The sequence below is a fragment of the Notothenia rossii genome (genome assembly GCF_949606895.1).
Source record: "Notothenia rossii genome assembly, chromosome: 3".
Classification (NCBI taxonomy): Eukaryota; Metazoa; Chordata; class Actinopteri; order Perciformes; family Nototheniidae; genus Notothenia; species Notothenia rossii.
This window is the reverse complement of record NC_136901.1, coordinates 21,459,824-21,486,974: the sequence shown is the minus strand read 5'-3', so window position 1 is coordinate 21,486,974 and position 27,151 is coordinate 21,459,824. Positions and strand designations below refer to the sequence as shown.

The 27,151-nt window shown below is 39.6% G+C and overlaps 2 protein-coding genes across 7 annotated transcripts in view; both read right to left on the bottom strand.

Annotated features, from left to right (window-relative positions):
- Nucleotides 1–3,259, bottom strand: part of afap1 (actin filament associated protein 1) — a 161,586-nt gene extending 158,327 nt beyond the window's left edge. Inside the window, exon 1 of the mRNA XM_079667686.1 lies at nt 3,200–3,259. Coding sequence (XP_079523812.1) covers nt 3,200–3,224 — 25 coding nt within the window. The 5' untranslated portion in view covers nt 3,225–3,259. The remainder of the gene's footprint in view (nt 1–3,199) is intronic.
- A 2,909-nt stretch (nt 3,260–6,168) lies between these two features.
- The window catches only part of ablim2 (actin binding LIM protein family, member 2), a 101,120-nt gene continuing 80,137 nt past the window's right edge, over nt 6,169–27,151 (bottom strand). The window contains exons 12-23 of one of the 6 annotated variants that reach the window (XM_079669584.1): nt 23,761–23,878; nt 22,472–22,753; nt 21,794–21,865; nt 18,683–18,790; nt 17,549–17,602; nt 15,727–15,764; nt 15,458–15,566; nt 15,301–15,359; nt 13,572–13,632; nt 12,735–12,742; nt 12,560–12,640; nt 6,169–7,976 (exon numbers count right to left, since the gene is read on the bottom strand). In XM_079669584.1, the coding sequence (XP_079525710.1) occupies nt 7,863–7,976; nt 12,560–12,640; nt 12,735–12,742; nt 13,572–13,632; nt 15,301–15,359; nt 15,458–15,566; nt 15,727–15,764; nt 17,549–17,602; nt 18,683–18,790; nt 21,794–21,865; nt 22,472–22,753; nt 23,761–23,878 (1,104 nt within the window). In that variant the 3' untranslated portion in view covers nt 6,169–7,862. Of the gene's footprint in view, nt 7,977–12,559; nt 12,641–12,734; nt 12,743–12,910; nt 13,633–15,300; nt 15,360–15,457; nt 15,567–15,726; nt 15,765–17,548; nt 17,603–18,682; nt 18,791–21,793; nt 21,866–22,471; nt 22,754–23,760; nt 23,879–27,151 lie in introns of those variants that run through there. The other 5 variants (XM_079669580.1, XM_079669579.1, XM_079669581.1 and 2 more) reach the window with 5 other exon arrangements.

Genomic DNA, 27,151 nt, shown 5'->3' with positions numbered 1-27,151 from the left:
AAAAGAAAAAAAAAGAAGCTCATTCGATGAAGTCAAGCCTGTGTGTGTGCATAGACAATTATGAAATACTAAATATGTTATCTTGTTAATAGTATTAGAGATACCTTGTGGCTATGCAAAGTCTCTTTCCCCCCCCCAAATGAGCACTGATATTCACAATGCTAACAGTGTTTCTGTGTGACTGACAAAGAAAAAAGACAAAGACCTAATTTGTGTTTACAAGCTTGTAGTGTATAAGTATGGTTGAAATATCAGAAAATATTAATAACATCAAACATTATTGGAATCATTTTGTCAAATCTGTACGATATGATGACAAGCTGAAACTAAAGTGTATACAACAAACAAAAAGGTTTTTAGCCCAAGCTGCTATTCTACATGACCTTATAAGGACCATTTTTGTTATTTGGTTTATTTTGCATAGCATTTACTCAATGTGAAGTTACTGTAACAAAAGGAACTTGAGTAAACTGTTGCGCTAACTTCAATGAACTTGTTTTTGTTATCTTGTTTATCATAGCAGCATTTATCCCTTGTTCTTTTCACAAGTGAGCCACCATGTTGTCCGGCTGGTCCACAGTAAATGAGCATGCTTAGATATTTATTTGCCAGAAAGTATTCAGTAATTTATCAAAACAATTTATGTAAAGTGTGAAAATAGAGGATTTTACCGATCTTATTTTGTCCCAGACGAGGATGGAAATAAAAACCTTATGAGATAAAAATGTCTCTATAGAAACTTCAGTCAAACACCCCCATTCCGTTCTTTCTACAAGCCAGCAGGTTGTATACAGTCTGCCTGCCATTGTCCATTGCCATATAGAGACGGGCTGTGGTGGATTGGCATGGACTTCCAAGCAACCAAGGGAACACAGGCACACACACACACTAGGGCTGCACGATTTGGGGAAATAATCTAATAGCGATTTTTCTGACAGATATTGCGATTCGATTTGCGATATTTGTTTTTAAGCGACCCAACGGAAGTTTATTGTAAAATGCGGCCATATCAACGTGCTCTAGCACCCCCAAAGCCCGAGCTACGAGTGAAAGAACTAAACTTACATGAAACTTCCGTTGGATTGCTTTAAAGTCAAGCTTCAGTTTAAGATTCACCCTGTAATAGATGTAAAACATGTGATGGAGCATTACTAACCTGACTTCACCAAACCATCTCGGAAAGCTCCATTGGAAGCCATTTGGAAAAGTATTTCAAAAATACTTGGCAGGTGATTGTATCAATCTGTCTATCACTTACTATAATGGGCCACTTCTGATTGATGTGGATGACTGACAAACAAGAAGAACAAACAAAAAAACAAATTGCGATTTGATGTATCGATGTCTCCCATTTTTCCCTTTAAACTGTGGGTTTTCTCCGGAGGTTTTTCCTTGTACGATGTGAGGGTCTAAGGACAGAGGGTGTCGTATTGTCATACTGATATTCTGTACAAACTGTGAAGTTCACTGAGACAAATGTAACATTTGTGATATTGGGCTATATAAATAAACATTGATTGATTGATTGATGATTGCATCATTTAAAATCGCGATTTCGATTTAAAATCGATGAATTGTTCAGCCCTAACACACGCACACACACACACACACACACACACACACACACACACACACACACACACACACACACACACACACACACACACACACACACACACACACACACACACACACACACACACACACACACACAATTTCAAAGAGTTCATGGAATTATATAATTTATGAGAAAGGTCAGCTAAGGTAAGGAAAGTGGAGACAGTCATACAGATGAAGTCCGAAAACAGTCATTGTAGGTTAATGCCTTTTTGGTTTTGACTGAATTGTGTAAGTACTGTCAGTTTCATGTGCTTCTGTTGACAACATTTAATACTTGAGGATGTCTTGTTTTATATAATGGAAAGTATAATGTACTTTGAAATTATTTTGATTCTTTCTCAAAGGTTTGTAAAATCCTTGTGCAAAATATAAAGTTGTCTTGTCTGTATAATACAGTTTTTGCACAATAATTCACTTGAGTATTTTCATTAGGGCTGACATGATTAGTAAATAAATTGATTAGTAGATTGAGAGAAAGTTGCCTGCCTCTATTCTGATAATTGGTTTTGTAATATGTTCACTTCTGGACGATGGTAAACAATATAATTGCTTTTTTGAAGAAATCCGTAGGCTAACTTAGATGTTCCATGGTTATCATTGTTTTATACTATTATCAGTTCCAGCCTACAACTGTACAGCTCATGCTCTGTCTGTCAGGTTGCTCTGTTGTATTTGACAGCCCTGACTAAATATCTTAACATCCTCAATATAAAGATGTCCTAACGTTATACATTTAATAAATACATGTATATAGCTTTTTTCTTCTCAGTAGAAATATACTGTTGTCTGGAGGTCACAGCAAGGGGAGTTGACAGAGACTGAGGCCCCAGCTGGTCCTCCTGCAGGCTGCTGATGCTGGAGCAGCATGCAGCCTCCAGCCCAGGGTTTACTCCCCCACTCAGCCATTCAGCCAATCAATCACCCTCCTTCCTCCACCTCTCCCTGCTGTCTCTCCTCTCCCCACATGGTCCTTTGTATCCCTCAGTCCATTCACAACACTGACCCTCACTTTAATACCGACTCATCTGTACACTCCAACACATCACAATATCCCCGTTTATTACCATTATTTAGGCCTGCCGTAAAATAAGGTTAAAATGTAATTAAAATAATAATAAATAAATAAAAAAGGTACTACTAGGTCTAATATATATTACGGTATATTATGTTAGTAGTAATACCATAACAAGAATGATGCTAAGATGCTATTAAATCAACATTTAAGTAAACTTCCCTTGAAAAGGCAGTAGCACGAGTAAATAGCAGCCATCACCTTACATATTGTAGGTCTGTAATTGGACTAATAAAAACACTAAAGTAGCCTACACACGTTGAATAGAAACTGCTGTAGGGCAGCCGACGTACATGCTCATGGGACTCCATTGTCAATTGTCGATAATAAGCTATACGGCTTTTTAAAAAACATTTCTGCATACAATAAAGTAAAAGCCTAAACCAATCCCCGTTCAATGAATCCACTGAAGACATTGATAGTGAGCGAGCTAACAACATGCTAAAGGCCAGCAGGGAACATTAGCACATGAATGATAACTTAACAAAGTGTGTGAGAGCGGCTCACCTCTGATGTTTTCTTCCTTCTCCATGTTTAAGATATAATTCCTCGCACCGGTGACAATAGAGGCAAGGCGGGTGCGCCTGTCAAACCAGGCAGTGATTGACAGCAGTGTCAGCCAATTGTAGGCTAGGTCTCCGTTACAAGAGGCGGGTCATTTGTGCTTCTTAGCCATGTGGGACCTTGCGAGCTCAGTGAAAGAGGACAATATGGGGTTTAGCTTCGAGCCGTCTGTTGCTGTAACCAGTGTTGTAAAGTAACTAAGTAGATGTATTCAAGTACAATTTAGAGGAACCTGTACTTTACTTGTGTATTTAAATGTTTTGCTAATTGTTCTTCTAGTCCACTACAATTTAGAGGTAAATCTTGTATTTTACTACACTACATTGATGTAGTGCCTTTAGTTAATTTGCAGATTTGGATTAATGGTGTGAAATATAATCCATACTAATCTATTAGCATAATACACTTGAAGAATCAGAAGTAAAGGCAGAGCCAGCGCTCTGAGATCTGCACCCAGCTGGCCTGCACTCCTATCATCCAGGGAGAGCGAATCTTCACACCATGTTCAAACTAGTCTGGATGGGCTTTTTTCTAACTAATACTCTGATGTAGCATGTCTTTGTTTGAAAAATACAAAATAGATTTTTTTTTGGAACATTGCAATGTCCCCAGCAAGCTCTCCAAATGAACCCCCGTCACTTCAAAAGTAAAACACGGACTATTTTGGGAAATCAGCTTTGTGTTGTTCTAAACAGGCCTAGGTTTCACACTCATTGAGAGACTTTTCATTGTATACACGCTGTATTAGGCTACAATGTGTCATTTTGTAAATTTTTGGGCTCTGCCACAGGATTATTCTAATGTAAAAACGTCACACTTATTGCAAATAAAAAAATATCTATTGGGGATAAATCACAATTCAAAGCATTTGGAGCCTTGTATCCCACTAAATTAAGGCCAATTTATATTTCCCTCAGCAAGGTATCTTCAAGGGTGGTGCAAACTACGTCATTAGCCAAGGCTATGAAACCAAGGCTGTTACCAAGGCCTTCACCTGTCGATGTCCTTTTTTCTTTCAAATTCAATTCCATTTGGTGATGTACGCACCTCTAGCTGGTTTTCTGGTAAGAAGAGAAAAAATGATATAATGGTTGTCAGGAGATTTGTTGTTTCAGCCATGACCAACATGAATATGATATAGGGAATGGGAACCGTGTTGCATTCTGGGGCGACGAAGGCCTCAATATCCATAGCTTGTCAGCTGTATTGCTTCCAAAATGATTAAGCACAAAATAGATATGTCTTTACAGAGAGAAGCTTTTGACAGAGGCATTATTTTAAAATGAGTTAAAGAATGGTCAAAGTATCTTGACAACTTTCCACCAATCACTGGTATTGATGTCGGCATCTGGAGTTTTAAGTGAGTTACTAGAACGGCAAATTTGAAAATGTTTAATCTTTGGAGGTGAATATCCTAATTTACATCTTAAACAGGTGGTAGGACCTTCAAATCTACAGACCCAATAACAACTATACAAACATCCGGACAAAGGTAAGATAGCTAATGTTATGCTAATGGAATGCTCAAAAACGGAGGTTTATCACGCATAATTATTCTGCGGGTATCTAAACTACTACATTTCATGATTAAAATCTCATTCCCTCTGTAGTGTTTTGTGTTACTGTGGTCCAGCAATTATTTTAGCAACAAACAGTCAGCAGTTGGCTGCCTCCCAAGCTGACCACCTTGCCATTTCGTTGCTGCTACCCCTTTCTCATAAAGTCTCCATGCTGCAAATGCATTAAATGTAATCCAATAGTCCTTTTTCTTGATTTGCTGTTGCAGCCAGCAACACAACATTGTTGGTTGTAAACCGACCATGTTTAAAAAGTTAAAACTGAAAGGGGTCAATGAGTTGCAGTCGCAGGTGTCTCTCAAAGATGGCCAGTTAGGTGTTGATAATGTCACAATGCCATTCCCTAGTCACTGTAAACTAATGCAAAGACAGCCAAATAACGTGGAACTCCTGTGAAACCACGTAACGTGATGTGTGGATCGGGAAATGTGCATGCATGGAGCGCCGGATGGAACCAACTGATCCACTTAGTCTCAATGTTAATCAGTGTATATTTCCAACTTTTTAAGGAACAGATAGTTAGACAATCACAAATGTTGATGAGAAGCCAGTTTAGCCTGATTAGTTCCCACTTTATTTGGAGGTTGGAGGTCTAATGTCATTGTTGCTATTTCTATATAACATTAGACACTAAAACATCCTTATGGCAGTTTCTAACACAAGCCATTGTGTCTCTAAATTAAGGGTTTTCGTGGCTGATCCTGAGTCCTGATCATGAGTCCTGGATTGCGAGTCGTTGCTGAACCTGTCACTGCGGTCCTGCCAGACTCTCACCATACTACTTCCCACAGGATTGTTGACATCCTTGTGGATTCATCTTCTTATTACAGACACATGCATTTCCAAACATTTGGACTACCTATGTTGTAAATGTATTATCTTTTCGATTTACACACAGCATCTGTTGCACGTCTGTCCGTCCTGGGAGATGGATCCCTCCTCTGTTGCTCTCCCTGAGGTTTCTCCCATTCTCTCCTTTAAACTGTGGGTTTTCTCTGGAAGTTTTTCCGTGTACGATGTGAGGGTCAAAGGACAGAGGGTGTCGTATTGTCATACTGATATTCTGTACAAACTGTGAAGTCCACTGAGACAAATGTAACATTTGTGATATTGGGCTATATAAATAAACATTGATTGATTGATTAATTTTCTCCCCAGCTTAACATGAACTTTATCCTTAACTTTTGGAACAATATGATGTAGTTACACTACAACTCAATTCTCCATCATAAAAAACATCCACACACCTTGATGTTACACACGTAAAGGTCGATTCATAAGTATTGGATTTTAGGCAACAATGTAACCAACTCAAGTACTTGAACCCATAGGGACTGTAGTTTGGATAAAACACTTTAATAGCAGATGAATGTTAGAAAGAGGTCATGACATTAATGACAACAGTTAGTGTGTAACTTACACGAGCAAAAATGATATGACACTCAGATTAAACTCAAAAGTTGATATGTTTCTTTTCAAAAGCATTCTTCTCCGGGATGCTATTCATTCTACGCTACACCCTTAAGGTTTCAAAAATAAAATCCTTTCATAATGCAATTAAATAAATACATAATATAGGCTAATGTAAGCAGCTGACCGGGGCATTTCAGTTAATGCAATTTAAATAATCAATCACTCAAAACACATTGATAATGTTTCCATACATATGTTATCTGCGATTAGTGGACAGACCCCGTTTTCCAACCCTCATGCATGCCTGAAGAGTTATACACCTTGGCTTGTTAGGTGACAAATATGGAAAATATGTCTGGTATATGTCCAGTATATATTCAGATACATCTTGCAGTATGTACGTTGGCGAGTTTTACAGTCCAGAAATCATTAAGCAAAGCTTATGGACTTCAGCTTAAATGTGGAGCTTTTACTGTATGCAACAAAGCTTCCAAACAAACAACAAACATATACAGGAGGTAAATATCTATCTGAGGAAGATATAACACAGCTAGAGCTTTGAGTTAAATCAAGCACATCCCCACCTATAAAGCAGAAGTGCTGCTGCAGGTCTGTGAAGCAGCACACAAAGAAGTCAGCATGGGCTTTTCCCCCCCATGTACAGTAACAAAATCATGATTTCTTTCAGCTGTGTCTCATGACTGTTGAATGATACTTTCCAGAAGTCAACAATAGCTTATAAAAAATATTTTCATTTGTTTGTTGACACCTCTGCACACCCGGAAACTGTGATACATGTTTTCTTCAGGGCTCTTCCTTTGGCCTCCTCCTTTTTGACACCCCCCTCTCTATCTGTGATTTACTGCCATGTTACGCCCCTATCCAGCCTCGGCTCTCCTATCAGCGCTGATTTACAGGATGCTTGCGTAAGATAAGGGAACACATATCAAAACTCCCCAGCGAGGAACACAGTGTATGATAAGGTACTTTTTGAAGAAAGAGATCACAGAAGCTAACTTTTTTCTTATTTTCATCTCTGTTCTTCAAGTCTGCGGTTGCCTTACTGCCTTAAAGTAACGTTTACTATTAAATGACTTGATGAAGGAAAAAAGTTTAAATAATGTTATGTAGAGACAGATGATGAAACAAACTAGTTGCTGATAAAAAAAACATACAAATGTCAGGACTGACAGAGTATAAGAAGCTGCACATAAGACACTCAGAAACACATAAAGCTGGGGATAGTCCGGCACCAGAATTATTCTGAATGCGTATATTTGGCCATGGTGTTTGTAAGCATGGAGATGGGGGGGGATGCAGACGAGGAGCATCAACACAGGCCATGCAAAAGCAGCTCCTCATCCTCATCTGTAGAGTTGTCAGTCAAACATTCAGAGCACATTGCATACAAACGTTTTCAGATGCTGCTTTAACATGGTGAAAGGTTCCACAGGGAACAGGCTCCTCTCTGGCATCAGGCAGATGGCATGACGTTCGACAGGTGGAAAGTAGGGGTATCACGGCGGTGCATATATAGATATTTCAAATGGGTTGCGTTTATTTTTTCGGCTTTGTGGAACACAGGACGGATGCTTCTTGAGACACTTTTCTTTTTTCTAAAAGAGACGTGCCTTCTTCTTCAGATCGGTCTTCTTCCAGAGGGCCAGACGGTCAAACTGCTGCAGGGTCATGCAGAAAACCTGTTGGAAGTCCTCAGGAGATAGATGTCTCTGCAAAAGCATAGCACAAAAGAAAAATACATTTACTTTTAAGCAAAATACCTATATATACATGTAGCAGGTCAACTTTGAAGAAACGGCCCTTATCACTCACATGAATAACTTTGAGACTGTATTTTGGCATTGTCTTCTACCAACAGTCAACATTGGTTGCTTTTAACGTTGAAGGAAATCTATCTGTAAACCAGACTAAGAAGTTTAAGTAGAAGTTCAACTTACTGCCACAGCATCTTGACCCTACTGAAGGTGATGCCAGATCAGCAAAATTCCCACCATAATAATTGTGAATGTATTGAATAACTTCTATTTCGTTGTATATGTTTTAGAACATGCTGCATTGGAAAAAAAGCTCCAGGAGAGATAGTGGTTTGTAAAAAAATTACACCACAAGGTCAAATATCAATATGTAACTGGCGGCAATGTCTTTACAAAAAATGGTTTACATCTTGCACACTTTAAATGTGGTTATAAAACCATTTAAATGTTTGTTCAGAAGTGCATTACGCATACATAAAAGATGATTTAGGTATAAATATATTTAAATATGTGCTCTGTGTTCTCTAAAAGGGAACTGATAACTTAACAAAACACATTTTATTTCAATTTGAAAGTTCACTGCTACATGTTCCAGCAGTCCAGGTGGTACCAGCGTTCTCTGTTCTGTGTTGATGGTTCTTTGACGGGCTTAACTCAAATGAACCAGATGTCTTGAGTCCTTTGGCTTGGTCCATTAAAACTTCAAACTGAATCAATGGAATCATTCCTGCCACAGGCCAGCTTTACTTCTCCCTCCCAATACTGAATAAAGTTTACTCTCAGGCTGACACAGAAGAGATGTACCCAATCCTTTAATCTTGTTTGTTTTCACAACAAAACCAGGGGTTGTAATGCCTTCTGTGTTAAGGTTTTGACATATCAAATTCCACTGAGAAGTTCATCCAAACACAACTCCTATCCAAACACATGAGAAACCACAAGTAAGAAATGTAAGTTATTATTTTATAATCAAACCATTATTATTGAATTTGTAAGCATATTTCCCACACTTTAATGTTTTTATAGAGTATGAGTTCATTATTTGTTTAAGAGGTTGATATATTTTACTCGCATTGAAGCACTTTAAACATGTAATGACTCTGATCCTCCTTTAACTGTCAGAACAGCTGCAGACGGCTGTGCAGCTGGGGCAGAGCTTTGATTGAGAACAGCTGCAGTGAGCAGACGGCTGTGCAGCTGGGGGTGGAGCTTTGATTCAGAACAGCTGCAGTGAGCAGACAGTTGGGGGCGGAGCTTTGATGCAAGAGTAGCGATAACACCTTTGTGTAGTCTGCACTCATGTATCCTCGCTCTCGTCTCCTCTGGAAGCCCCCGCCCTCCTCTCTCCTCAACTCCTCTCGCCTCGACTCCTCCTTAGGCATTTAAGCGACTGGGACGTCCTTCGACATGGCGTGTCTCGATCGATTAACGGTTCAAGTCACAGAGGTCTGTAAGCCAGGCCTAAACTACATCCTGAGCTTCTATGTTCACATCAATAGAAATCTGTATCAATCTTCTCCTTTCACTCTCTGGAGGAAAGCAAACAATTTGTTATACTTACTTTGTTTCCTTCTTGTCTAACTGTTTCTCTGAATGATGCCTTTGCACTGTGCATTAATCCTGATGGAGCTTTGTGTCGTCACCTCCCACAGCAGCCACAAGAAACTGGTCAGAAATGTCCCATTCGGTTGTATTGCCTCTTGATGGAGTGTCTCTGTCTTGGCTTGAGTTTGATTTTTTAAATTGGTTGAGCAGCTGATTTTTTTGGAGCAAACCAGCAGCACTCTGGGGTCAGGGATCAGGAGCCATGTTTGGTAAAACAGAGGTTGTACAATACTGTATGTGACGCCAAAAAGAGGGAGTTCTCATGTTAGGCGTATCGAAGGGTTCAATATTTTATTCGACCTCCCAGAACGGTTTCAGGAACCTTTTTCCCCGCTGCATGGCAAAACTCAACAGTTATATCGTTTTCAAATGGGGTTTTAAATCCTATGTGGAACTTTATTTGAGACTACTTTACTGACAATAATTCTTCCTGTTTTTAACTGAGGAATCTCAATCTGTAAATAGGTAGTTTAAGAATAACAGGGTTCATACACTTTTTCACCAAGGATTTTCAATGACTTTTCCATGACTTGTCCATGACCTTTACTATACCTAATTTTCCATGACCAAAAACATTACTCTTTCTCAGCGGTACCACTGAAAATGGTTTATTTTAAAATGGAATAGTAAAATAAGGTCTGCATATGAAACATGTTGTGCCTATCTAAAACAAATCCAATAGGCTTACTAGCTTCAACAGGCTAAAGCAACTAAAATCTCTCACCAGAAAAATACCTCGTCAGTTAAATGCCATTTTACGTTTCATTACTATACGATACAGTATTTATTATCCTTATAGTATTACTATTTCGGCGATTAGATAAAATATAAATTACATTTCCATTACTCTTTCAAAACTTTGGGAATAATGTTGTTTTCCATAACTTTTCCAGGGCCTGGAATTAGCATTTTGAATTTCCATGACTTTTCCAGGTTTTTAATGACTGTAAGAACCCTGGAATAAGAACTACAGGAAATGTGTTATTAAAGGACATGTAGTCAAACTGTGCTTAAAATGTAATGACAACAATTTATTTTCCTGACCCAGTGTAAGAGCAAGTAGTGTGATACTAAATCAGGAAGTTAAACTCATACTACTTACTATATTATATTTAATTATATTCAATTCACTACAATGTCACACCTTTTGGACTTTTCTTGGCTTGTCACCGCTTTAACGCATAGTTATCTGGCAGCAAAAAACACCACATGGCCAGTCGCATAACCTATATCACAGTTCAACACCGCGTTCTAAAACCATGACGTTATTCTGCTGTCTGTCAGCCTCTCCTGGTGTCGGCCTCTCACCAGATCAACCACAGTGGTGTTAGTTTGGTTGACTGACGGAGACTAATGCCAGAGAGTTGAGAGGACACTATTGTTAATACTGTAAAATAAAGTTCTCATCTAAATAAAACTCAAGGCTTCAGTATCTTCACATAAACTAGCATTATGATGCCTGACAATGAAATCACCAGGAATTCAAGCTGGTTTAAAGGGGACCTGTCATGAAAAATGCACTTTTGTACATCTTTTATACATGAATATGTGTCCCCGGTGTGTCAGGGAACTCACCAAGTGTCAGAAAACACAACCCTCTCTCTTTTCTTCCATACGCAAATCTCTAAAAACGGGGCTGCAACGGATCTGATACAGACTGATACAGATTTGAAATTGAAACGGGGTGCTCCGTCTATATGGGCAACTCTCCACCTATCAGGGGAATGAGAGGTTGCGTGGCATGGTAACAGCATGGTAACAGCATGGTAACAGCATGATAACATGACGCTCGTGCCTCACCCCCCTCCTTTGCAGGGGGGCGTGGTCAGCTGCAGCTCATTTGCCACAGAATCAGCCCTTGTGAAGACAGGGCTGGAATAGAGCAAATAGAGCGAAATGAGGCATGGCTAAAATGCATGATCTGTTTGGTATTTTGAAAAAAAAACTTCACTGACATGTTTTATATAGTTATGGCCCTACCATATATTATTCAAATATAGCATGATAGGTCCACTTTAAGGTACCATTCTTTTAGAACAAGTCAATGATTCTAAAAAACACTGTTTACTTTTACTGATGTAGCAGGATATCTAAAGATCCTTCCATCAATGTTTCTACTTTGGGTGGATTAAACCTAATTCAATAAATTAACAATTGAAAATATGCTATCTGATCTGAATTAATATGAAATCCCTGCTGAATCCATTTGTATTGAATCAACATTGAACTGAAATGGATGTGAAATGTATCTTTAGGTTTCTGTAGGTTCCTAATTATTCATCAAGTCATTTGAGGATAGATACACAGAAGGCTGTAGAGCTCAAAATGGTAATTTCAACCCCCCAAATTAAACCCCCTACAACATTTATTTTCACCAGCAACAAAAAGTAAATCTGCATTTTTAACTTCAATTAAATGTAATGCCAATTGTATCCTATCACATGATACTCAAAATCCATTCGCAAACAAGCTGTCAAGAATATAATTCAGGTAGAGAAAAAATGAAATCGATTATAATTGTATTATATTAAACTAAATTAGTTTTTTTCTTTCTGAAGTAAAGTGAAAGATGTGTAGTCTAAAAATAATTTGGGCACTGGGCATTAAATATGAGCTCCTGTGGTTTTCCTTTTTTGTTTCTACTACAATTGTTTTATTTTTCTGGGATAACACTTCACTCAGAGCTGCTCTCTGACACGAAGCCTAGCCTGTATCATGACGCAATACAATTCCAATAATGACACCCCTGTCCACATATTTTTGGCCAAAGAGTTATCCATTGTTTATAAAAACAAAAGGAGGCCATATGGAAACCATCTTTACAGAAATGAAAGACCTGGCTGATACTTGATCCTTCCTATTTCAGCTTTCTGGCTGTGCCTTCAATTCTCTTTTAACGGCCTGTGTTAGATTAGATTAGGATTAAAGCTCACCTCCAGTCTGGTGCGGTCCACGTCCCTGGGAAGCTTCACTTTCACTCTATGCGTCACTGCCAGAACTTCATAAGGGTAGATCTGGCACACAGAGAGTAAGCATGGTGGGAGATTTATTAGGCTAAGCAGCCAAGACTGTTATTCGTAATGTATTACCAAATGAGGGAAATCTTACCTTGTATTCTGAGAGGCATGAAAAGAGAGAAAGCGAGAATTAGTCTGCTTGAAAAAAACGTTTTTATTTGAAACGCACACAAGCGTACACACACACACACACACACACACACACACACACACACACACACATACACATACACATACACATACAGACACAGACACACACACACACACACACACACACACACACACACACACACACACACACACACACACACACACACACACACACACACACACACACACACACACACACACACACACACACACACACACAATTCTGCAGCTGGAAAGATGACATCATCGCCCAACATTGTTACCTCCAGTAACTGATCTGGAGCCAGAGCTGCAGGGCTCTGCGTGATTGGTCACAATGTAATCAGGGACTGTAAACTGAGCTAAGATATGTACTAAAGGAAAGATGACACAGGCAGTTTTACATTTTATGGTTTAAGATTATTAAATTATACTATTATCTGGAGGGAAAGGGTCTCTTTTGGGGCTTGTAACATATTGTGAAATAATTGTTGGGAGTTCTACTTAGTTTTTCTATAATAAACATACATTTCTTTGTTGCTAACAGCTATAGGAAGTGTAAGACATTCAGCACTTTTACTATTGTTTTTTCATATCCGGGTCAGAATTTTTAAATCCAAAGTGTCAAAAAGATTAGAAAGTCTACCGTCCAAATGTCTGCAGGTTTTGCAGTGTTTGCTTGAGTGTATAGTATTTTACATTGAAGCACTGTTAGCACTGAAAAAGCTTGCAAATCCTACAATTACGAGGAAAAGAACACAGAAGAGGAGATAAACATTGTGCATTGATTTTCACTCACCTCTCATGCCTCCCCAGCTTTGGGAGTCTGGGTCCACTTCATCCTCCATCATCTCAGCAGCCTATAGGAACACACACACACACACACACACACACACACACACACACACACACACACACACACACACACACACACACACACACACACACACACACACACACACACACACACACACACACACACACACACACACACACACACACACACACACACACACACACACACACACACACACACACACACACACACACACACACGTAAACACAGACCCTGCAGACCTCATTCACATGTCCACATTGCCCACTTCATATTGCCAAGGACAGGTCTTCATCGGCAGTTTCACTGCTTTGCCTTCGCTTTGATCCCATTCTTTCGGGTTGACCAATAGGAAGCCAATATGACACATTACTCTGATAGTGAGCTTACATTTCTTAGTTTGGATTAGAAAGGCAGAACAAAGTCACCCTTTGGTATGGTGAGCTTTGAAACACTCCCCCATGAAAGATTACAGGCTGTCTCAAGGGGCACGACGGGCTGTTTGTGAGGGTCCGGTCACCTTTTCTTAGTTCTGAGAGGTAAGCGTTTTTCTGATTCAAATTATTTCTGTGTTGTGCATTGGTCTGTGTCTTCCGTTAACATTTGTTCAATTCAAATGTTAAAGAGTATTATTTAAAAGAGGTCAAAACTCAGTTTTTTTATAACTTTATTAAGTGCACTTGCCCAGTAAGTGGATGTTTAATGGAAACTTGTTCAATAATGTATGACCTAGAGACAACCATTTCTCCAAAAATCCCATTATACCTATTCCAACATACATGTCAACAGTTTCAACACACTAACCAGTCATTAAACAATGAATCTTTTAAAGATTTGGCACAGCACAACCTAGTGGTCGCAAACAAAACTTCTAAACACCTCAGCCATTTCTCTGAAGAAGCAGTCTAATATTTACATGTCCTCTTATTGCAACACTTCTGGATCACATAATTTGCCTGAGTCACAAAGGTAAGGGTAAATCTACAGCAAAACTTGCCGTATGCAGAATGATGTAATTGTTGAACACATCTGGAAATATGGATGATGTATAGTATATTTTATTTTGGGTTGTATATGAGTAGCTCTGGCGAGGGTATTTTGGTCAATTCTGATGATCAAAGTACATGCTGGGATCCAAAGGGTAAGATTAGCAGAGAGAATGTTAACAAAGTCCCAAGTAATTAAAACACATTTGTGTGAAGTGCAACAGTAATTGTATTACCCATCTGTGTACTGCTCAATCGTTCTTCCAATATTAAAATACATTTTTGTCACGAAAGTAGCAATAGAGGCCCGAGCTGTGACTGAAACAAGTTATTTTGCATTGATAGTTTTCGGATGATCAGTTAAAGGAAGTGAAACGTGCAATATATCCTTTGGCAATTCTACTGTGCAATAACCATCATAATTGTTTTTGTGCTAAAGATAATTTTGATAGTACCTCAAACCTTAATACGTTCATGTTCACTTATCTATTAAATGCTGCTACACATTTTATTAGGCATGGATTAGTACTTTATTGTCTTTATTTAATTAACATGTTAGCTACTTAATAATTGCTTGCCTTTTTATCTGCTATGTCACTTTTGCTGTGGTGCTGTAAATGTCCCGCTGCGGACTAATAAAGGGATTCTGTTTCTGGAGCACCGTGGACAGTATAAAGTTCTCATTTCCTTCTGCAGCTGCAGCTCACCTTGTAGATGCCATTCCTTCCATAGCCAGGTAATGATGCAGTCTTATTGTAGGGGAAATCTGATAAAGAAACACATCCATACACATGAGCTATCAATCACTATGGATACTGTTGGATTCTTGTTAATGACCGCGGGCTGAATTTGAGATATCCTCACTGGGCTGCGAGGTGTCGGTGGGCAGACTGCAGGTGGACTTGCAGGGGTCCAGCTCCTCGGGGCCCATCTGGCCATCTATCTCACTCTTTAAAATCATCCAACTGGTCCTCTGTGAGGAAGAGAGACGGGGGGAGATGGAGGTTATGGATGATTGGATTATGGCAAAGTATGAGTTAATTAATTAGTAAATGGATGTACAGTATTTGTAAAGTTTAGGAAAATGGCTTGAATAGAGAAAGACAAAAACACGCATCTGCACTTAGACCCACCTTACTATCCTCCCCATCCTGCCAGGATGCTCTAGAAGCTGTGAACACAGTCAGATGTTAATGTGCTGGATCACACATTGAGCAGAGTTTCACTCAACAAGTATTTCAATGGAATTAGTAAATTGCTATGAAATCAACAACACCGACCATTGCAACATTACAGACGGTCTAATCTATCCTGGGTTTAGTAATCATGGCAATCTGTGCTACTCAGCAAATAGACTTAATATGCTGTTGCTTGTCCACTACTATCCAGTAAGTGTTACGGAAACACATAACACTAAACAATGCTTAATAACACAATTCATAAACTGTCTCATGGAATCAATATATCCTGTAACCAACACAAACAAATGTCAAATTATTCTTAAATACTCTCTGTGAGGAATGATAATGACACAAAAATATCCATGGCTCTCAATCCAAAGAATGTAAACTAAATTGCATTAAAGCGAGGAGCACCTTTCGTGTCAACATTATTCTAATCTTTGAAATAAATTACCAGTTTAAGAGAACAAATTATTTGGACAGCATGATTTTTTTTGCAAAAATTAAGCTTCCTTTTATTTATTTTGGTCAATGGTAATGTCTATGGTGATATGATCCACTAACCAAATGCCTGCTAAAGCATTAGCACGAATGCTACACAGATTTAGCTAAATAACTTTTGTAAAAAACGATGATCTTTTATCAGTTAATAGCTTATCATTGCCCCACACAAATAAGTGTAGTCCATTGTCCATGTAATGTCAATTTACACAACTCCAAGGTTAAATCCTTAGATACACTCTTTACCTTGGATAGGAAGATAAATACTACCCCCCCCACACTTTTTGGCAGACAGAAAACACCTTGTCAGTGACCTCATGTCTGCGTGTACACACACTCTCAAGATGCTGACAGCAGGTGTATCCATCTGTAGGACTATAATGTGTGCAGCTGATTAACCTGTCATATCCAATCAAGAGGAGTGTTTACTCGGATGATGTACTGTAGCTGATAAGAGATCTATGTCAGGATGTTTTGAGTAACCCTGTCATGTGAACACATATGTTGAGGGCAACTACACAGAAAAGTGCTCATCATAAATTGTCACACACAAACAATGGTGAGGCAAGAAGACACGTGACCGAAACAGTGACCGGTACAACAGTGATGCCACCATACGAAGGAATCATGTGCTCAACTCCTCCCAGTGGAACACACAGTCATAACCATCAAATGGGCTGGTGAGATGAGTGCAGAGAGATGCATGCAAAGGAGGGGAGGATGGGGGGGGGGGGGGGGGCACAGTTAAGAGCCTTTCTTACAACCATCAGTCCCAAATGGGTTTGATTATAACAATCTGTAATCAAAGTTTTGCTGTATTGCCATGTCAGATCAAACCTTGATATTAGCTAGAGGGAGGAACTGGGCTCCCTCTTATTAGGCTGACATTGAGCCAACAACTGCGGCTGCACAGGCTTCTAGAAGCAGAAATGTTCAATCATGTTAGAGTCTGGCACAACTTCAATTGATGATGTCACAGAAAGTGTTTTGCTAACTAATGCAAAACATCCCTGGTGACATCACTAATAACAATGTGGTTAGAATTGCAACATATGTGAATGCTTCATCCTGTGGGGCCAGGGTCACTCGAGCTATAGTGGGTTTAATACCCTTGCTGCAGTGCTCTTACACCAGCCCTATGCATGTAGCTCCATGGATTCTACTGAAGGAGAAATAGATGAACAGGGATAATCACGAGGTGCTGACGGCAGGCAGCATGCAACACATCGTGCAGAGACCAGACCAGAGGATGTTAGGAGGGAGGAGACTCTACCATGCTGTTTGTAGATTGGGGGTTTTCTATAGATATTATCTTTGACCAGAGTCTCTGAAGATGTGAACAGACACAGAGGAAAAAAAAAGGAAGAAGCCAAAATGAGAGGGGGAGAGAGAAAGAAAGAGAATGGAGAAAAAGAAGCATGAGTTAGCCGTTTTGAGGGATTTTAAAACAAAGTAAAAAGGGGCCGCAGTATTGGTTAAAAATCAAGACATTTTTCATTTTTTTATAATTGCAAATCAGACACAATATTTTTCATGCAACATATTCAAAAAGATATTAATGATATTGGTCTTTGCTGAATTAGAGGTTATTTAATGCAAAACAATTCAATAGTATAAGAAACCACACATTGTCCCCATCAAACAGTATTAGCATTCTTTTTAGATTTTTGAATAAAAAAGGCCCCTTTTATTCTAGTTGCCAGCGCTGTGAACCCGGAAATATTGAGGACCAATGTTTTATGTTAGAGATGTATATTACAGGTCCCTAGCACATAGAAAACTGCTGGATGTGCATCTAAAGTATTTCCTTTTATCCAATTCCCTCTAGTTAGAAGACACATTTGGTAGAATTATTTTTTCAAACTTACTTCTTGAAACGCTGTTTGACCAAATCATGGGGCAACATACCAAGTGCTGAGGTCACAAGTGGGGCTAAAGGCTCTGTTTCTATGCTTCTACAGTCTTCACTCATAAAACCCACAAATACCAAAGCTGTGGCATAGCTGTTGAAGTTTATAGTCATGGAGAAAGGGGTCCAATGAACAAAAAAAACCCTCATATTTGTGAAACATCTTTTTAAACTGCCAAGGGTTGACGTTTTAACCATGCAGCAGTACTGTGGAAAAGAGGATTTACAGAGAGCTTCTTATCTTTCAGTCACAGGTCAGTAAATAATGCTACTCGGTAACCTTACCTAAACCTAAGTATCAAGTTACAAAATAATACTTCCATTTTTACAAAAGTTGGCAACAGTTATTTTGCGAAAGCTTGTATATTTATAGTAAATTGTTAAAATGTTATAGCTTACCTTGTAATTCATCTCTGTATTACTAATGTCAGCCATATAATGTGTTATGATGCAGGAAAATGAGAGAGTTGCAAGCCGAGCAGTGTGGTTGTTGCCTACCTGGAACGTGGAAATGCCGCGGAGCAGCCACATATGTCGAGGTAGAGGAAGGGGATTTGCCATCAGAATAGGTGGATAAGCTGGGGGTGCTCCGCCCACTCTCACTGCCTTCAGGGGAGGAAGTTGGGTAGGCATTGCAGATGAGAGGCAAAAGGGAAAGGGTTTGGGATAAAACAAAGGGTGTTAGGGGGCAAAAAGGCAGCATTATGGTAGGCATATTGATAATGCTCAAAGAAAAAATCTGTTAATATTAAGATGATGCAGGTGATTTGATTACCCAGCCATATACTGTAATTGTATTTACTGTACTTACAAGTGTATTTAATGTATTTCTAGAGAATCCTACAGGTTCACTGAAATATTAGGTAATGAGACACAAATATCCCATAGCATTTTATTTCATAGATATTGTTAGGCTATGTAGTGGCTTTGCCCAAATATTGATCCCCCCACATCTCCAGATCCTCTTGGAGAGCACCAGGTGAGCTTGGTGTTGTAATTGGTGTTTGAACTACCATACTTTCAAGGTGACAAACATTTTCTAGAGAGTTGGAGATGCTGATCGTGGATATTTTTCAAAAAGACCATAGTAGGTTTGTGAAACTGCTCTCATCTCTATACTGTATTACAACCTAATGCGCAGTATGTTGAAGCACGCCGGCACTAGGCCCGGGTTAGGTGTAGCACCAGAACAACAGATCTTTGAGTAAACTGACACGGGATGGAGGTTGTGTCCTCATCACTCGAATATTTTATACTACAAAGTCATGACATTTTTGTGTATTATTATGATTGTCATTAGGATAACGTCAATAAAGGTAACCCTATGTGTTATATGACATGTGTCTAGTTTTTTGGGTTTGTTATGAGTGTGAGATTGTTACATTCATTAACATTTAGCTGACTTCCTTTATGAGTTCCTATTGTTACATCACAGGCAGGCTAGGTGATGAAGGCACTGGCACCCTTAGGCCAAAAGTAATAAACACTCTACATCCAGTTTAGAGAAAGAAACAGCAGAGAGAGAGTTTAACATTGTGCAGGAGAGAGAGTGTTAGCTGATTGAAAACACACTCTCCCCCCTCAGACAGAGAGGGACCATCAGCAGAGATCTTGGATGAGATCACTTACATACACAGCAAGGCTGTTAGTGTTGGTGACTGATCTCACACACACACACACACACACACACACACACACACACACACACACACACACACACACACACACACACACACACACACACACACACACACACACACACACACACACACACACACACACACACACACAAACACACACACACACACACACACACACACACACAGCAAAGTACTCTTAGTGCAGGTCTAAGCGATGGGCAGATCCTCAATAAAACATCTGGAGCGATATGGAGCCTGATAGGAGTTGTTCGAGACTTTGGGAGTTTAGGGAGGAGATGTGTAATAATTTATGTGAGCAGATTAAACATTTGGAAAAAGGTGAAAGCCAATAATTAATCAAAACCTTATAACACATTCACAGAAGGGGGAAGAGAGTTTTGGGTTCATTAACAAAAAATAGGAGAAGTAGGGAAATGATAAAAAAAAAGCATGCATTATTCAGCCTTGCAAGGGCATAAACTCTCTCAAGTTTCCAAATGATACAAAACAGCTCTAGGTAATTATTTCAAACAGTGCAGTGTGTGTTACTTCCATATGTATCGCTGGATGATAAGAACATGGAAATCGGGCTTATTGCCCACTGATGAAAACACTTGAATTGCAGTAGTACAAACTGGGAGTCATGATCAGAAGAATCCCAAACCGGCATCAACGCTTATTGCCATATGTCAGAGAGATTGTAACTTTAAGTCAGACTCCCACAGCGCCTTCTACAGTATGACACTTATAAGGGGAAACCTGACAGCTCATTCAAGTTTAAGCCTTTTGTATAACAACTAATCTTTTTCGCGGCATGTAAGGAAAAGTTAAGGCCTTAACAAGAACAACGACCAATGTATTTTTTATTCAATTGGAACTGGCAACCAAATTACTACTCTGTCGCTCAAGCTATTTCCTTTGTCCATTTCTCCTCCTCTCTTTCATCTTTCCCATTGGAGAACTCCCCTCTCAGCCTCTCTTCCCTGCTAAGGAAAAACCACCAAAACCCTTGAACGCGTGTTTGTGATTTTTCTGTGCAAAAGTGAAAGCTCCCACTCCTCCTTTTAATCCGCAAGATCTAAGCTAGCATATGTGAAAAACATGTGTTCCTACTGTAAGGGTTCTGTGAGTAAAAGCAAGGCTTTGGAACATTCTTGGTGCAGTAGGTACTGTTTGAAATAAGGCTTTTCCTTTTAATTAGAAAAAAAAGCTTTATTTGTTTAAATGCATGCCTTGTACAGTCTTGTACTGTGCGTCAAAACCTGGACCTTGATTACTTTATTGGACTGTACTGAACATCCCTTTTCAAAGGTAAGGCTGTTTTAGCTCTGGAGGCAGTGGTCCCTTCGAGACCAGGTGGAACATTACTTGAGGTAGACCTCTCAAAATAAATCTGAACAATCTTTTTCTTGATAAAGCTATTTGGGTTTTAATGAGTTTAACATTAAAGTGACAGCCCTAACCTAATGTTTTAAAAAGAAGTCGCTGAATATAGTCAAGGGAGTTGTTTCTAGGGAATGCATTTGCTGGCAATGTTCTTGTGCTTCTGCAAAAACAAGACCTCACCAACCATTATCTTCAGCCTCCCTGCACACCGCTGTCATTTTATCAGTTAACAAAACACAAAGCCTCAACTCTCATTCATAATCACATCAAGGACAAAAGGACAACAAACGAGTGTTCATTCAGGAAAACAACAGGGCAGATCAGACAAAGGCAGGCAACAATTAAGTTATCAACCTTCCTCCGAATGCCAAATGTGTCAGGTTCAAGTTAAACCATGCAAAACAACCACCACGTCCACAAGTGAACAAGCAAAATGAGAACACTGAGTGGTCCAACCAATGTACCTCGATGCACCCAATGAAACCCAACAACACCACAATATTGGACAACAACATCACAAAACCTGCTTTCCATTCCACTGGGGAGGGAGACACAAAGAGGAGAAAGACTTCAGGGGTTTTACCGTTAGGAGGAGGTAAACTGAGATGCAGGGATGTCCTAGCTTTAGAGTCAGGGAGGGGGTCCTGTTTGAACCCTGAAGGGATGGGCAGATCAGGGGATGGGGAGAAGATGAAGCAAAGGGAGGTGGTTGGATAAGCCTTTCTGCAGGAGTTACAGCGTGCAAGTGGAATGTGCACAGTACTGGTTTGTGATGTTGATTTCAAAGACGGTCAAACTGTGTTTACCCAAATGCAACACAGCAGCCCAGGCGTTCCCTTTCTCCTCATGAGTCATGGGTCTATGGTGAACCGGGATAACTAATCTTGAGTGTCCAACACATGGTTAATTTGTTGCTAGACCCCAGCCCATGCAACGTGAAGTTAATTCAGTGGTCATATCACAGCACTCCATTCTTAAAGACCTTTGGTCGAATACAGAGAGGACTGATTTTATCTGCTGTAGGGAAGCTGTTTCCATTTTTCTAGTCCTTAATGCAAGGTTTGTACGTTTTCTTTTCAGCTTGGAGAACAAATTAGAAACTGTGCTTTAGGGGCACTATGAATCCCCTTTCAAATATTAGTTCTTAATAAGGATGACGGTTTTTGGTTTTGTCTAGGGTTTGACATCAAAATAAGTTCTGACAAGTTGTCCACTGTCTGTATTGGACCAGATCTTGGTCGGTCTCAGCGTGCTTTGATACCTCTGAAGTAAGGGATGTAGTTGTGCTGCTGCAGCATGGCCAGGGTGGTGGGGTTCAGGTGATAGGACAAGCCTGCACTGCCCACTACTGGTGTGGGCGACAACTTGCCATCACCACCCCCACTCTCTTCAGCCCCAGCAGGACAGTGAGCAGGGACAGAAGGTGAGTCCCTGGCCACAGTGGAGGGGCACCTAATGGCCCCCATGAGGGTTGGAGGCAGGGGGAGAGAGCTGGAGTCTCGGGCCTGGCTGCTGGGTCTACCCACAAGGCTTACCTCTGGCCCTGAACGTCCAATCAGATCAAACATCATCTTTAATGGAAGTTGGAAAGTATTGTATATCTTTACAGTTACTTTTTGTTGCAATTTAGCATGAAAATAAAAACAAGACTGATGAAGTTAAACAATGAATGATACAATACATATTTAGATTTTAAAGCCTCTATTTATCAAGCTTAGGAAATTGCTTTATGACACATACTGCACTTAATTAATAAAAGATTAACCTGCTTTTTGCCAAATTAGCGTACTTGCCCTTTACATAATATATATTTTTCAAGCCAATCAAATGACTTGACACTCTTTAGTAAACAGCTGTCAAAGATACAGTATGTATTGATTTTGAGATAATGTTATAGCATACATTATCTTTATTGATTTAGTTCGATTATTTGCCTATAAAGTATAATAAAACCGAACCTAAAGTAATACTGCATCTATTTATTTTGTATCTGCACACAGAGAAAAACAAAAAACAAGTCTACTTTGTAGTAGCTCTTAAGTCTTACAAGAAGCTGGAGTGATCAAATCGTAGGTACAATCTGTAGGAGGCATTCTAAACTCTTGATTCAACTTTTGATAGATGATGAAACATATAATGAAGCAATGACAGGTACATATTTACAGACTAAAAGCAGATATTAACTTAGCTTGACAACCATGCAGTTTTCAGAATATCCAATGGATTTTGACAGAAGAATTTAAGGGTTGCAGCTTTTAATCACGCAGTCGAGAAGCATTTCATTTCATTTCTGGTTTTGGGTATCCGGAAATCTTCTCAGAATATATGAGAATTTCATTTCGGATGTTTGTAGCAGATGTGTTATATAATATAGCAAGCAAGCATTTTTCCCAATCATCTTGTTTCCTAATAAATGTGCATGTCACCTTACACAAATCATGGCTAATGCTTCAAAAATGCAGAATTCAATAATTAACCTAGAGGTTTTCACAAGACAACAGCAATATACGGAGAACGGCTCTGTGTAATGTGTGTGCACGAGGCTGATACCTGGACGGCTGTAGTTCTGGGGGGAGCGGCACGGGGTGTAGCGTCCGTAGCCCCCCAGAGAGCTGTTAGAGCTGGGGCTGGAGGGCCTCCGCTGACGGGGGGACTTCTCCCCATCGCCCTGGACACACAAACACATAAAGTAAAGAGGTCAGTGCTTTTTGTGAAAAAAATAAACACCCTCACTCCATAATCACCCCATAATGGGACGGGTCAATCAAGGCTTACAAAGATCTATATATACGGAGGTTAAGGTTAAGGTTAGTTTATTTGTATTGCACATTTTAAGACACAGAGGCAATTCAAAGTTCTTCACATAGGCATTTAACAGATAATAATTAAAAACACAACAAACACATAAACAAAAACAAACAAATAAAAGACAATTCATAAAAGCAATAAAATACTGGCTGCAGCTAAAAGTGCAATGATAAGGCACGGCTAAAGGATCTCAGGATAGGCTGCATTCAAAAGAAAGGTTTTGAACCTTGATTTAAAAGAACCCAGGGTTAGGGCGGACCTCAGAACTTCAGGCAGTTTGTTCCAAGCTTGTGGTGCATAAGAACTAAAAGCTGCCTCTGCAAATTGAGTTCTGACTCTGACAGAGAACATGAAGACAGAGATCACTATCTGTCATGTAAAGTTAGCAGTGGACTACAGTAATGCAAAAGACCATTACACTCTCATCTTTATTTCAAATCTCTTTCCACTCATTTGAAGGTTGGCACACAATGCCAAGATATCGTAAATGTAAAAATCACTATACTTTAGAATAATTTCAACCAGAATTTCCCCTGACTAGTACATGATAAATTTGGTGCATTATAACTCATGTTAGGAGGACAGCACCTGCAGCAGGAGCTGTCAATCTCTAGCGGCTCTTATTGGTTTTCTTTCAGCTGTTTTCACATCCAAAATGAAAAAGTGAAAGAAGAGTGCCCTTAGAAGATAAGCTCTTCAACAGAGGCAGAGGAGCATTATTTTACTAAATTATAGTTAATTAGTTACATCTGTACTTATGAATTAGGAGAAGAATGGACTGATGTTGGTGTCTCTCTGGTGTTTGGAGTAAGCACCTACACCTGTCAGCAATGTTTTGAAGCCCATGTTAACAAACAGGTGGATACTGGACGTTCAGATCCAGGGGCATCAACCCGGCAGAAGTAAGACGGCAAGGCATTTCGTCTGGTCGGATACCTCTCCCTCGTTAACTTTTCAAGTTGAAAAGGAATAAAATGCAATCCCATGGTCCTTTTTTGTTTTGATGTTGGTTGTAGGATTGGCTGTTACAACCGACGACACCACAATGTCAACCAGCTATATTTCAAAAAAAGGGAAAAAGGTACACTAGTTCGCTCTGCGTACAGGTCAATGGGTTGTGTTTGCTTGTACCCTCCAAAGATGGCTGACTTTCTATTGATGACGTCACATTCCTATTCCCTATAGCAGTGTGTTTTTATGACAGTGACTGTCACTGTAAATAATCCACAGAATGTGCTACTTCTTTAGTAGAAATTAGTTTAACGGTTCTCAATACAAAATTCAGTGCAGAGGAATTGCATCCACACATACTGAAGGCAAAGCCAGCAACGAGTTGCTAGCTGTGCTAACGGAAGTACTAAACTGTGTTAACCTAGGGTGGAACGAGAGGGGGGGCGTTAGACTCCTGTCATGATGCTTTCAGCCGGAAAGACCCCACATGAGTGCAGCACAGAGGCCTCCAGCCATCAGGGGGCAGTGTGCAACAGCCACTATAACTGAATATCGAATTGAGAAACTTAAAATATAAATGACTCAAAGTGAGAAGAAAATATACAATTTATCTTTTAATTATTTCTAATTGAGATACAAATTGAAGATAAAACTGGAGCAATAATTTATTAAGATCCTTTTGGCAAAGCTTGATCCGTGTTAACTGCTTTGTAACTGACCAGGACCAAACTCCTCTTCTCTGAAACTTCAAACTCACTATCAGACAACTTAGTCTTTTTGTTGTTTGATTTGATCATAACCACTGCTCTGATGAGGATAAACATAAATAAACATGTAGGCAATACAATTGTGCATTTTAAAGAACAATTTAAGTTTATTACAACTTTGTTCTTTTTTAAATGTTTGACATAGCAGTGCATGACATTAAGGATTTTGGGAGATGGCCCTGTGGGCCATCTAAGCTAATTTACAGATGGCCCTGAGCCCAATAGAGATTGCCCTGAAAAATGCGCATGGACGAAATGACGCACGAAGGGTTTGGGGGGCCTCCCCCTAGAACATTTAGATTTTTGCAGGTCTTAGATGCTGTCTGGTGCATTCTATAGACATAATTATAAGATGAACCACCACAATATTACAATTTCAATTGTATTCTTCATTTCACTTGTTTGTGTTTGCTCGCTTGCATGCCCTTTATAGCTATAATAAATACTTAAGTTGTTGGTCAAGACACTTTCCATCTGTTGAAGGCAAATGCCTCCCCAGATGTAAAAAAGTAGAAAACATTACATGCAGTTATAACTGCCAAAACAAAAATTATTTACGCTATTATGGCCCCTGTTAAAAATGTTTGTAATGTTATCTACTGTAAGTTGGTCGAAGGAATGCCTCCTCATCCAGAAGCTGACCGAGCAGACCCGAGCAGCCGAGTGCATCCGCGAAGCACACACAATGGCGACGTCAGAGTTCCCGTTAGCAAGCAAATCTAAATCTCTTTGGTCAAAATGTCCTATCAAAATAATTTCCCTTTAGCGCAATACCGCTTCAGTTGCGCCACTTATGTGACAGACAAGAAGAGTATGTGACAGACAAGAGTAGTCTATTCTAATGTGTAACACTTAATGTGGAGAAAGAAATGTGCTTTATGGGTTGATTGTGCATTGATCTGTTGGTAATGCCTCGGGGTTCCGGTGGGCATGTAAACAAATGCATAATGCTGCACTATACTTTTTGGCCTCACCCAGTTGCATAGCGACACTTATTGTTTAGGTCACGGTGTCTTTTAATAAGCAGGTAGTCATATCATTAGTATAAACTAGCTGGATCTGATCGATATGGACATAAACGCGAGTGAAGTCTAATCTGACGGGAGAGAGAGATCAGCTGCTGCTGACGAGTCGACACGCAGCTCTGCATGATCACATGCAGCGGTGAGCGGAACAAAACACACACTTCAGGTTAGAATATCACACGTAGCTATTTTAATTACCTCTCAAACTACCTAAACTAGTTATAGATATGTTTAGTTTTACTGTCGGGTCACTCATTACTGGATCCGCGAGCTGCAAAATACTGGTATAATAGATTGCCCGATCGGGCAACCAGCAGGTGAGGCTTCATGGCCCGAGCTAAATACTAGATGGCCCCGGGCCATCGGGCAGTCCTTAATGTCGAGCCCTGC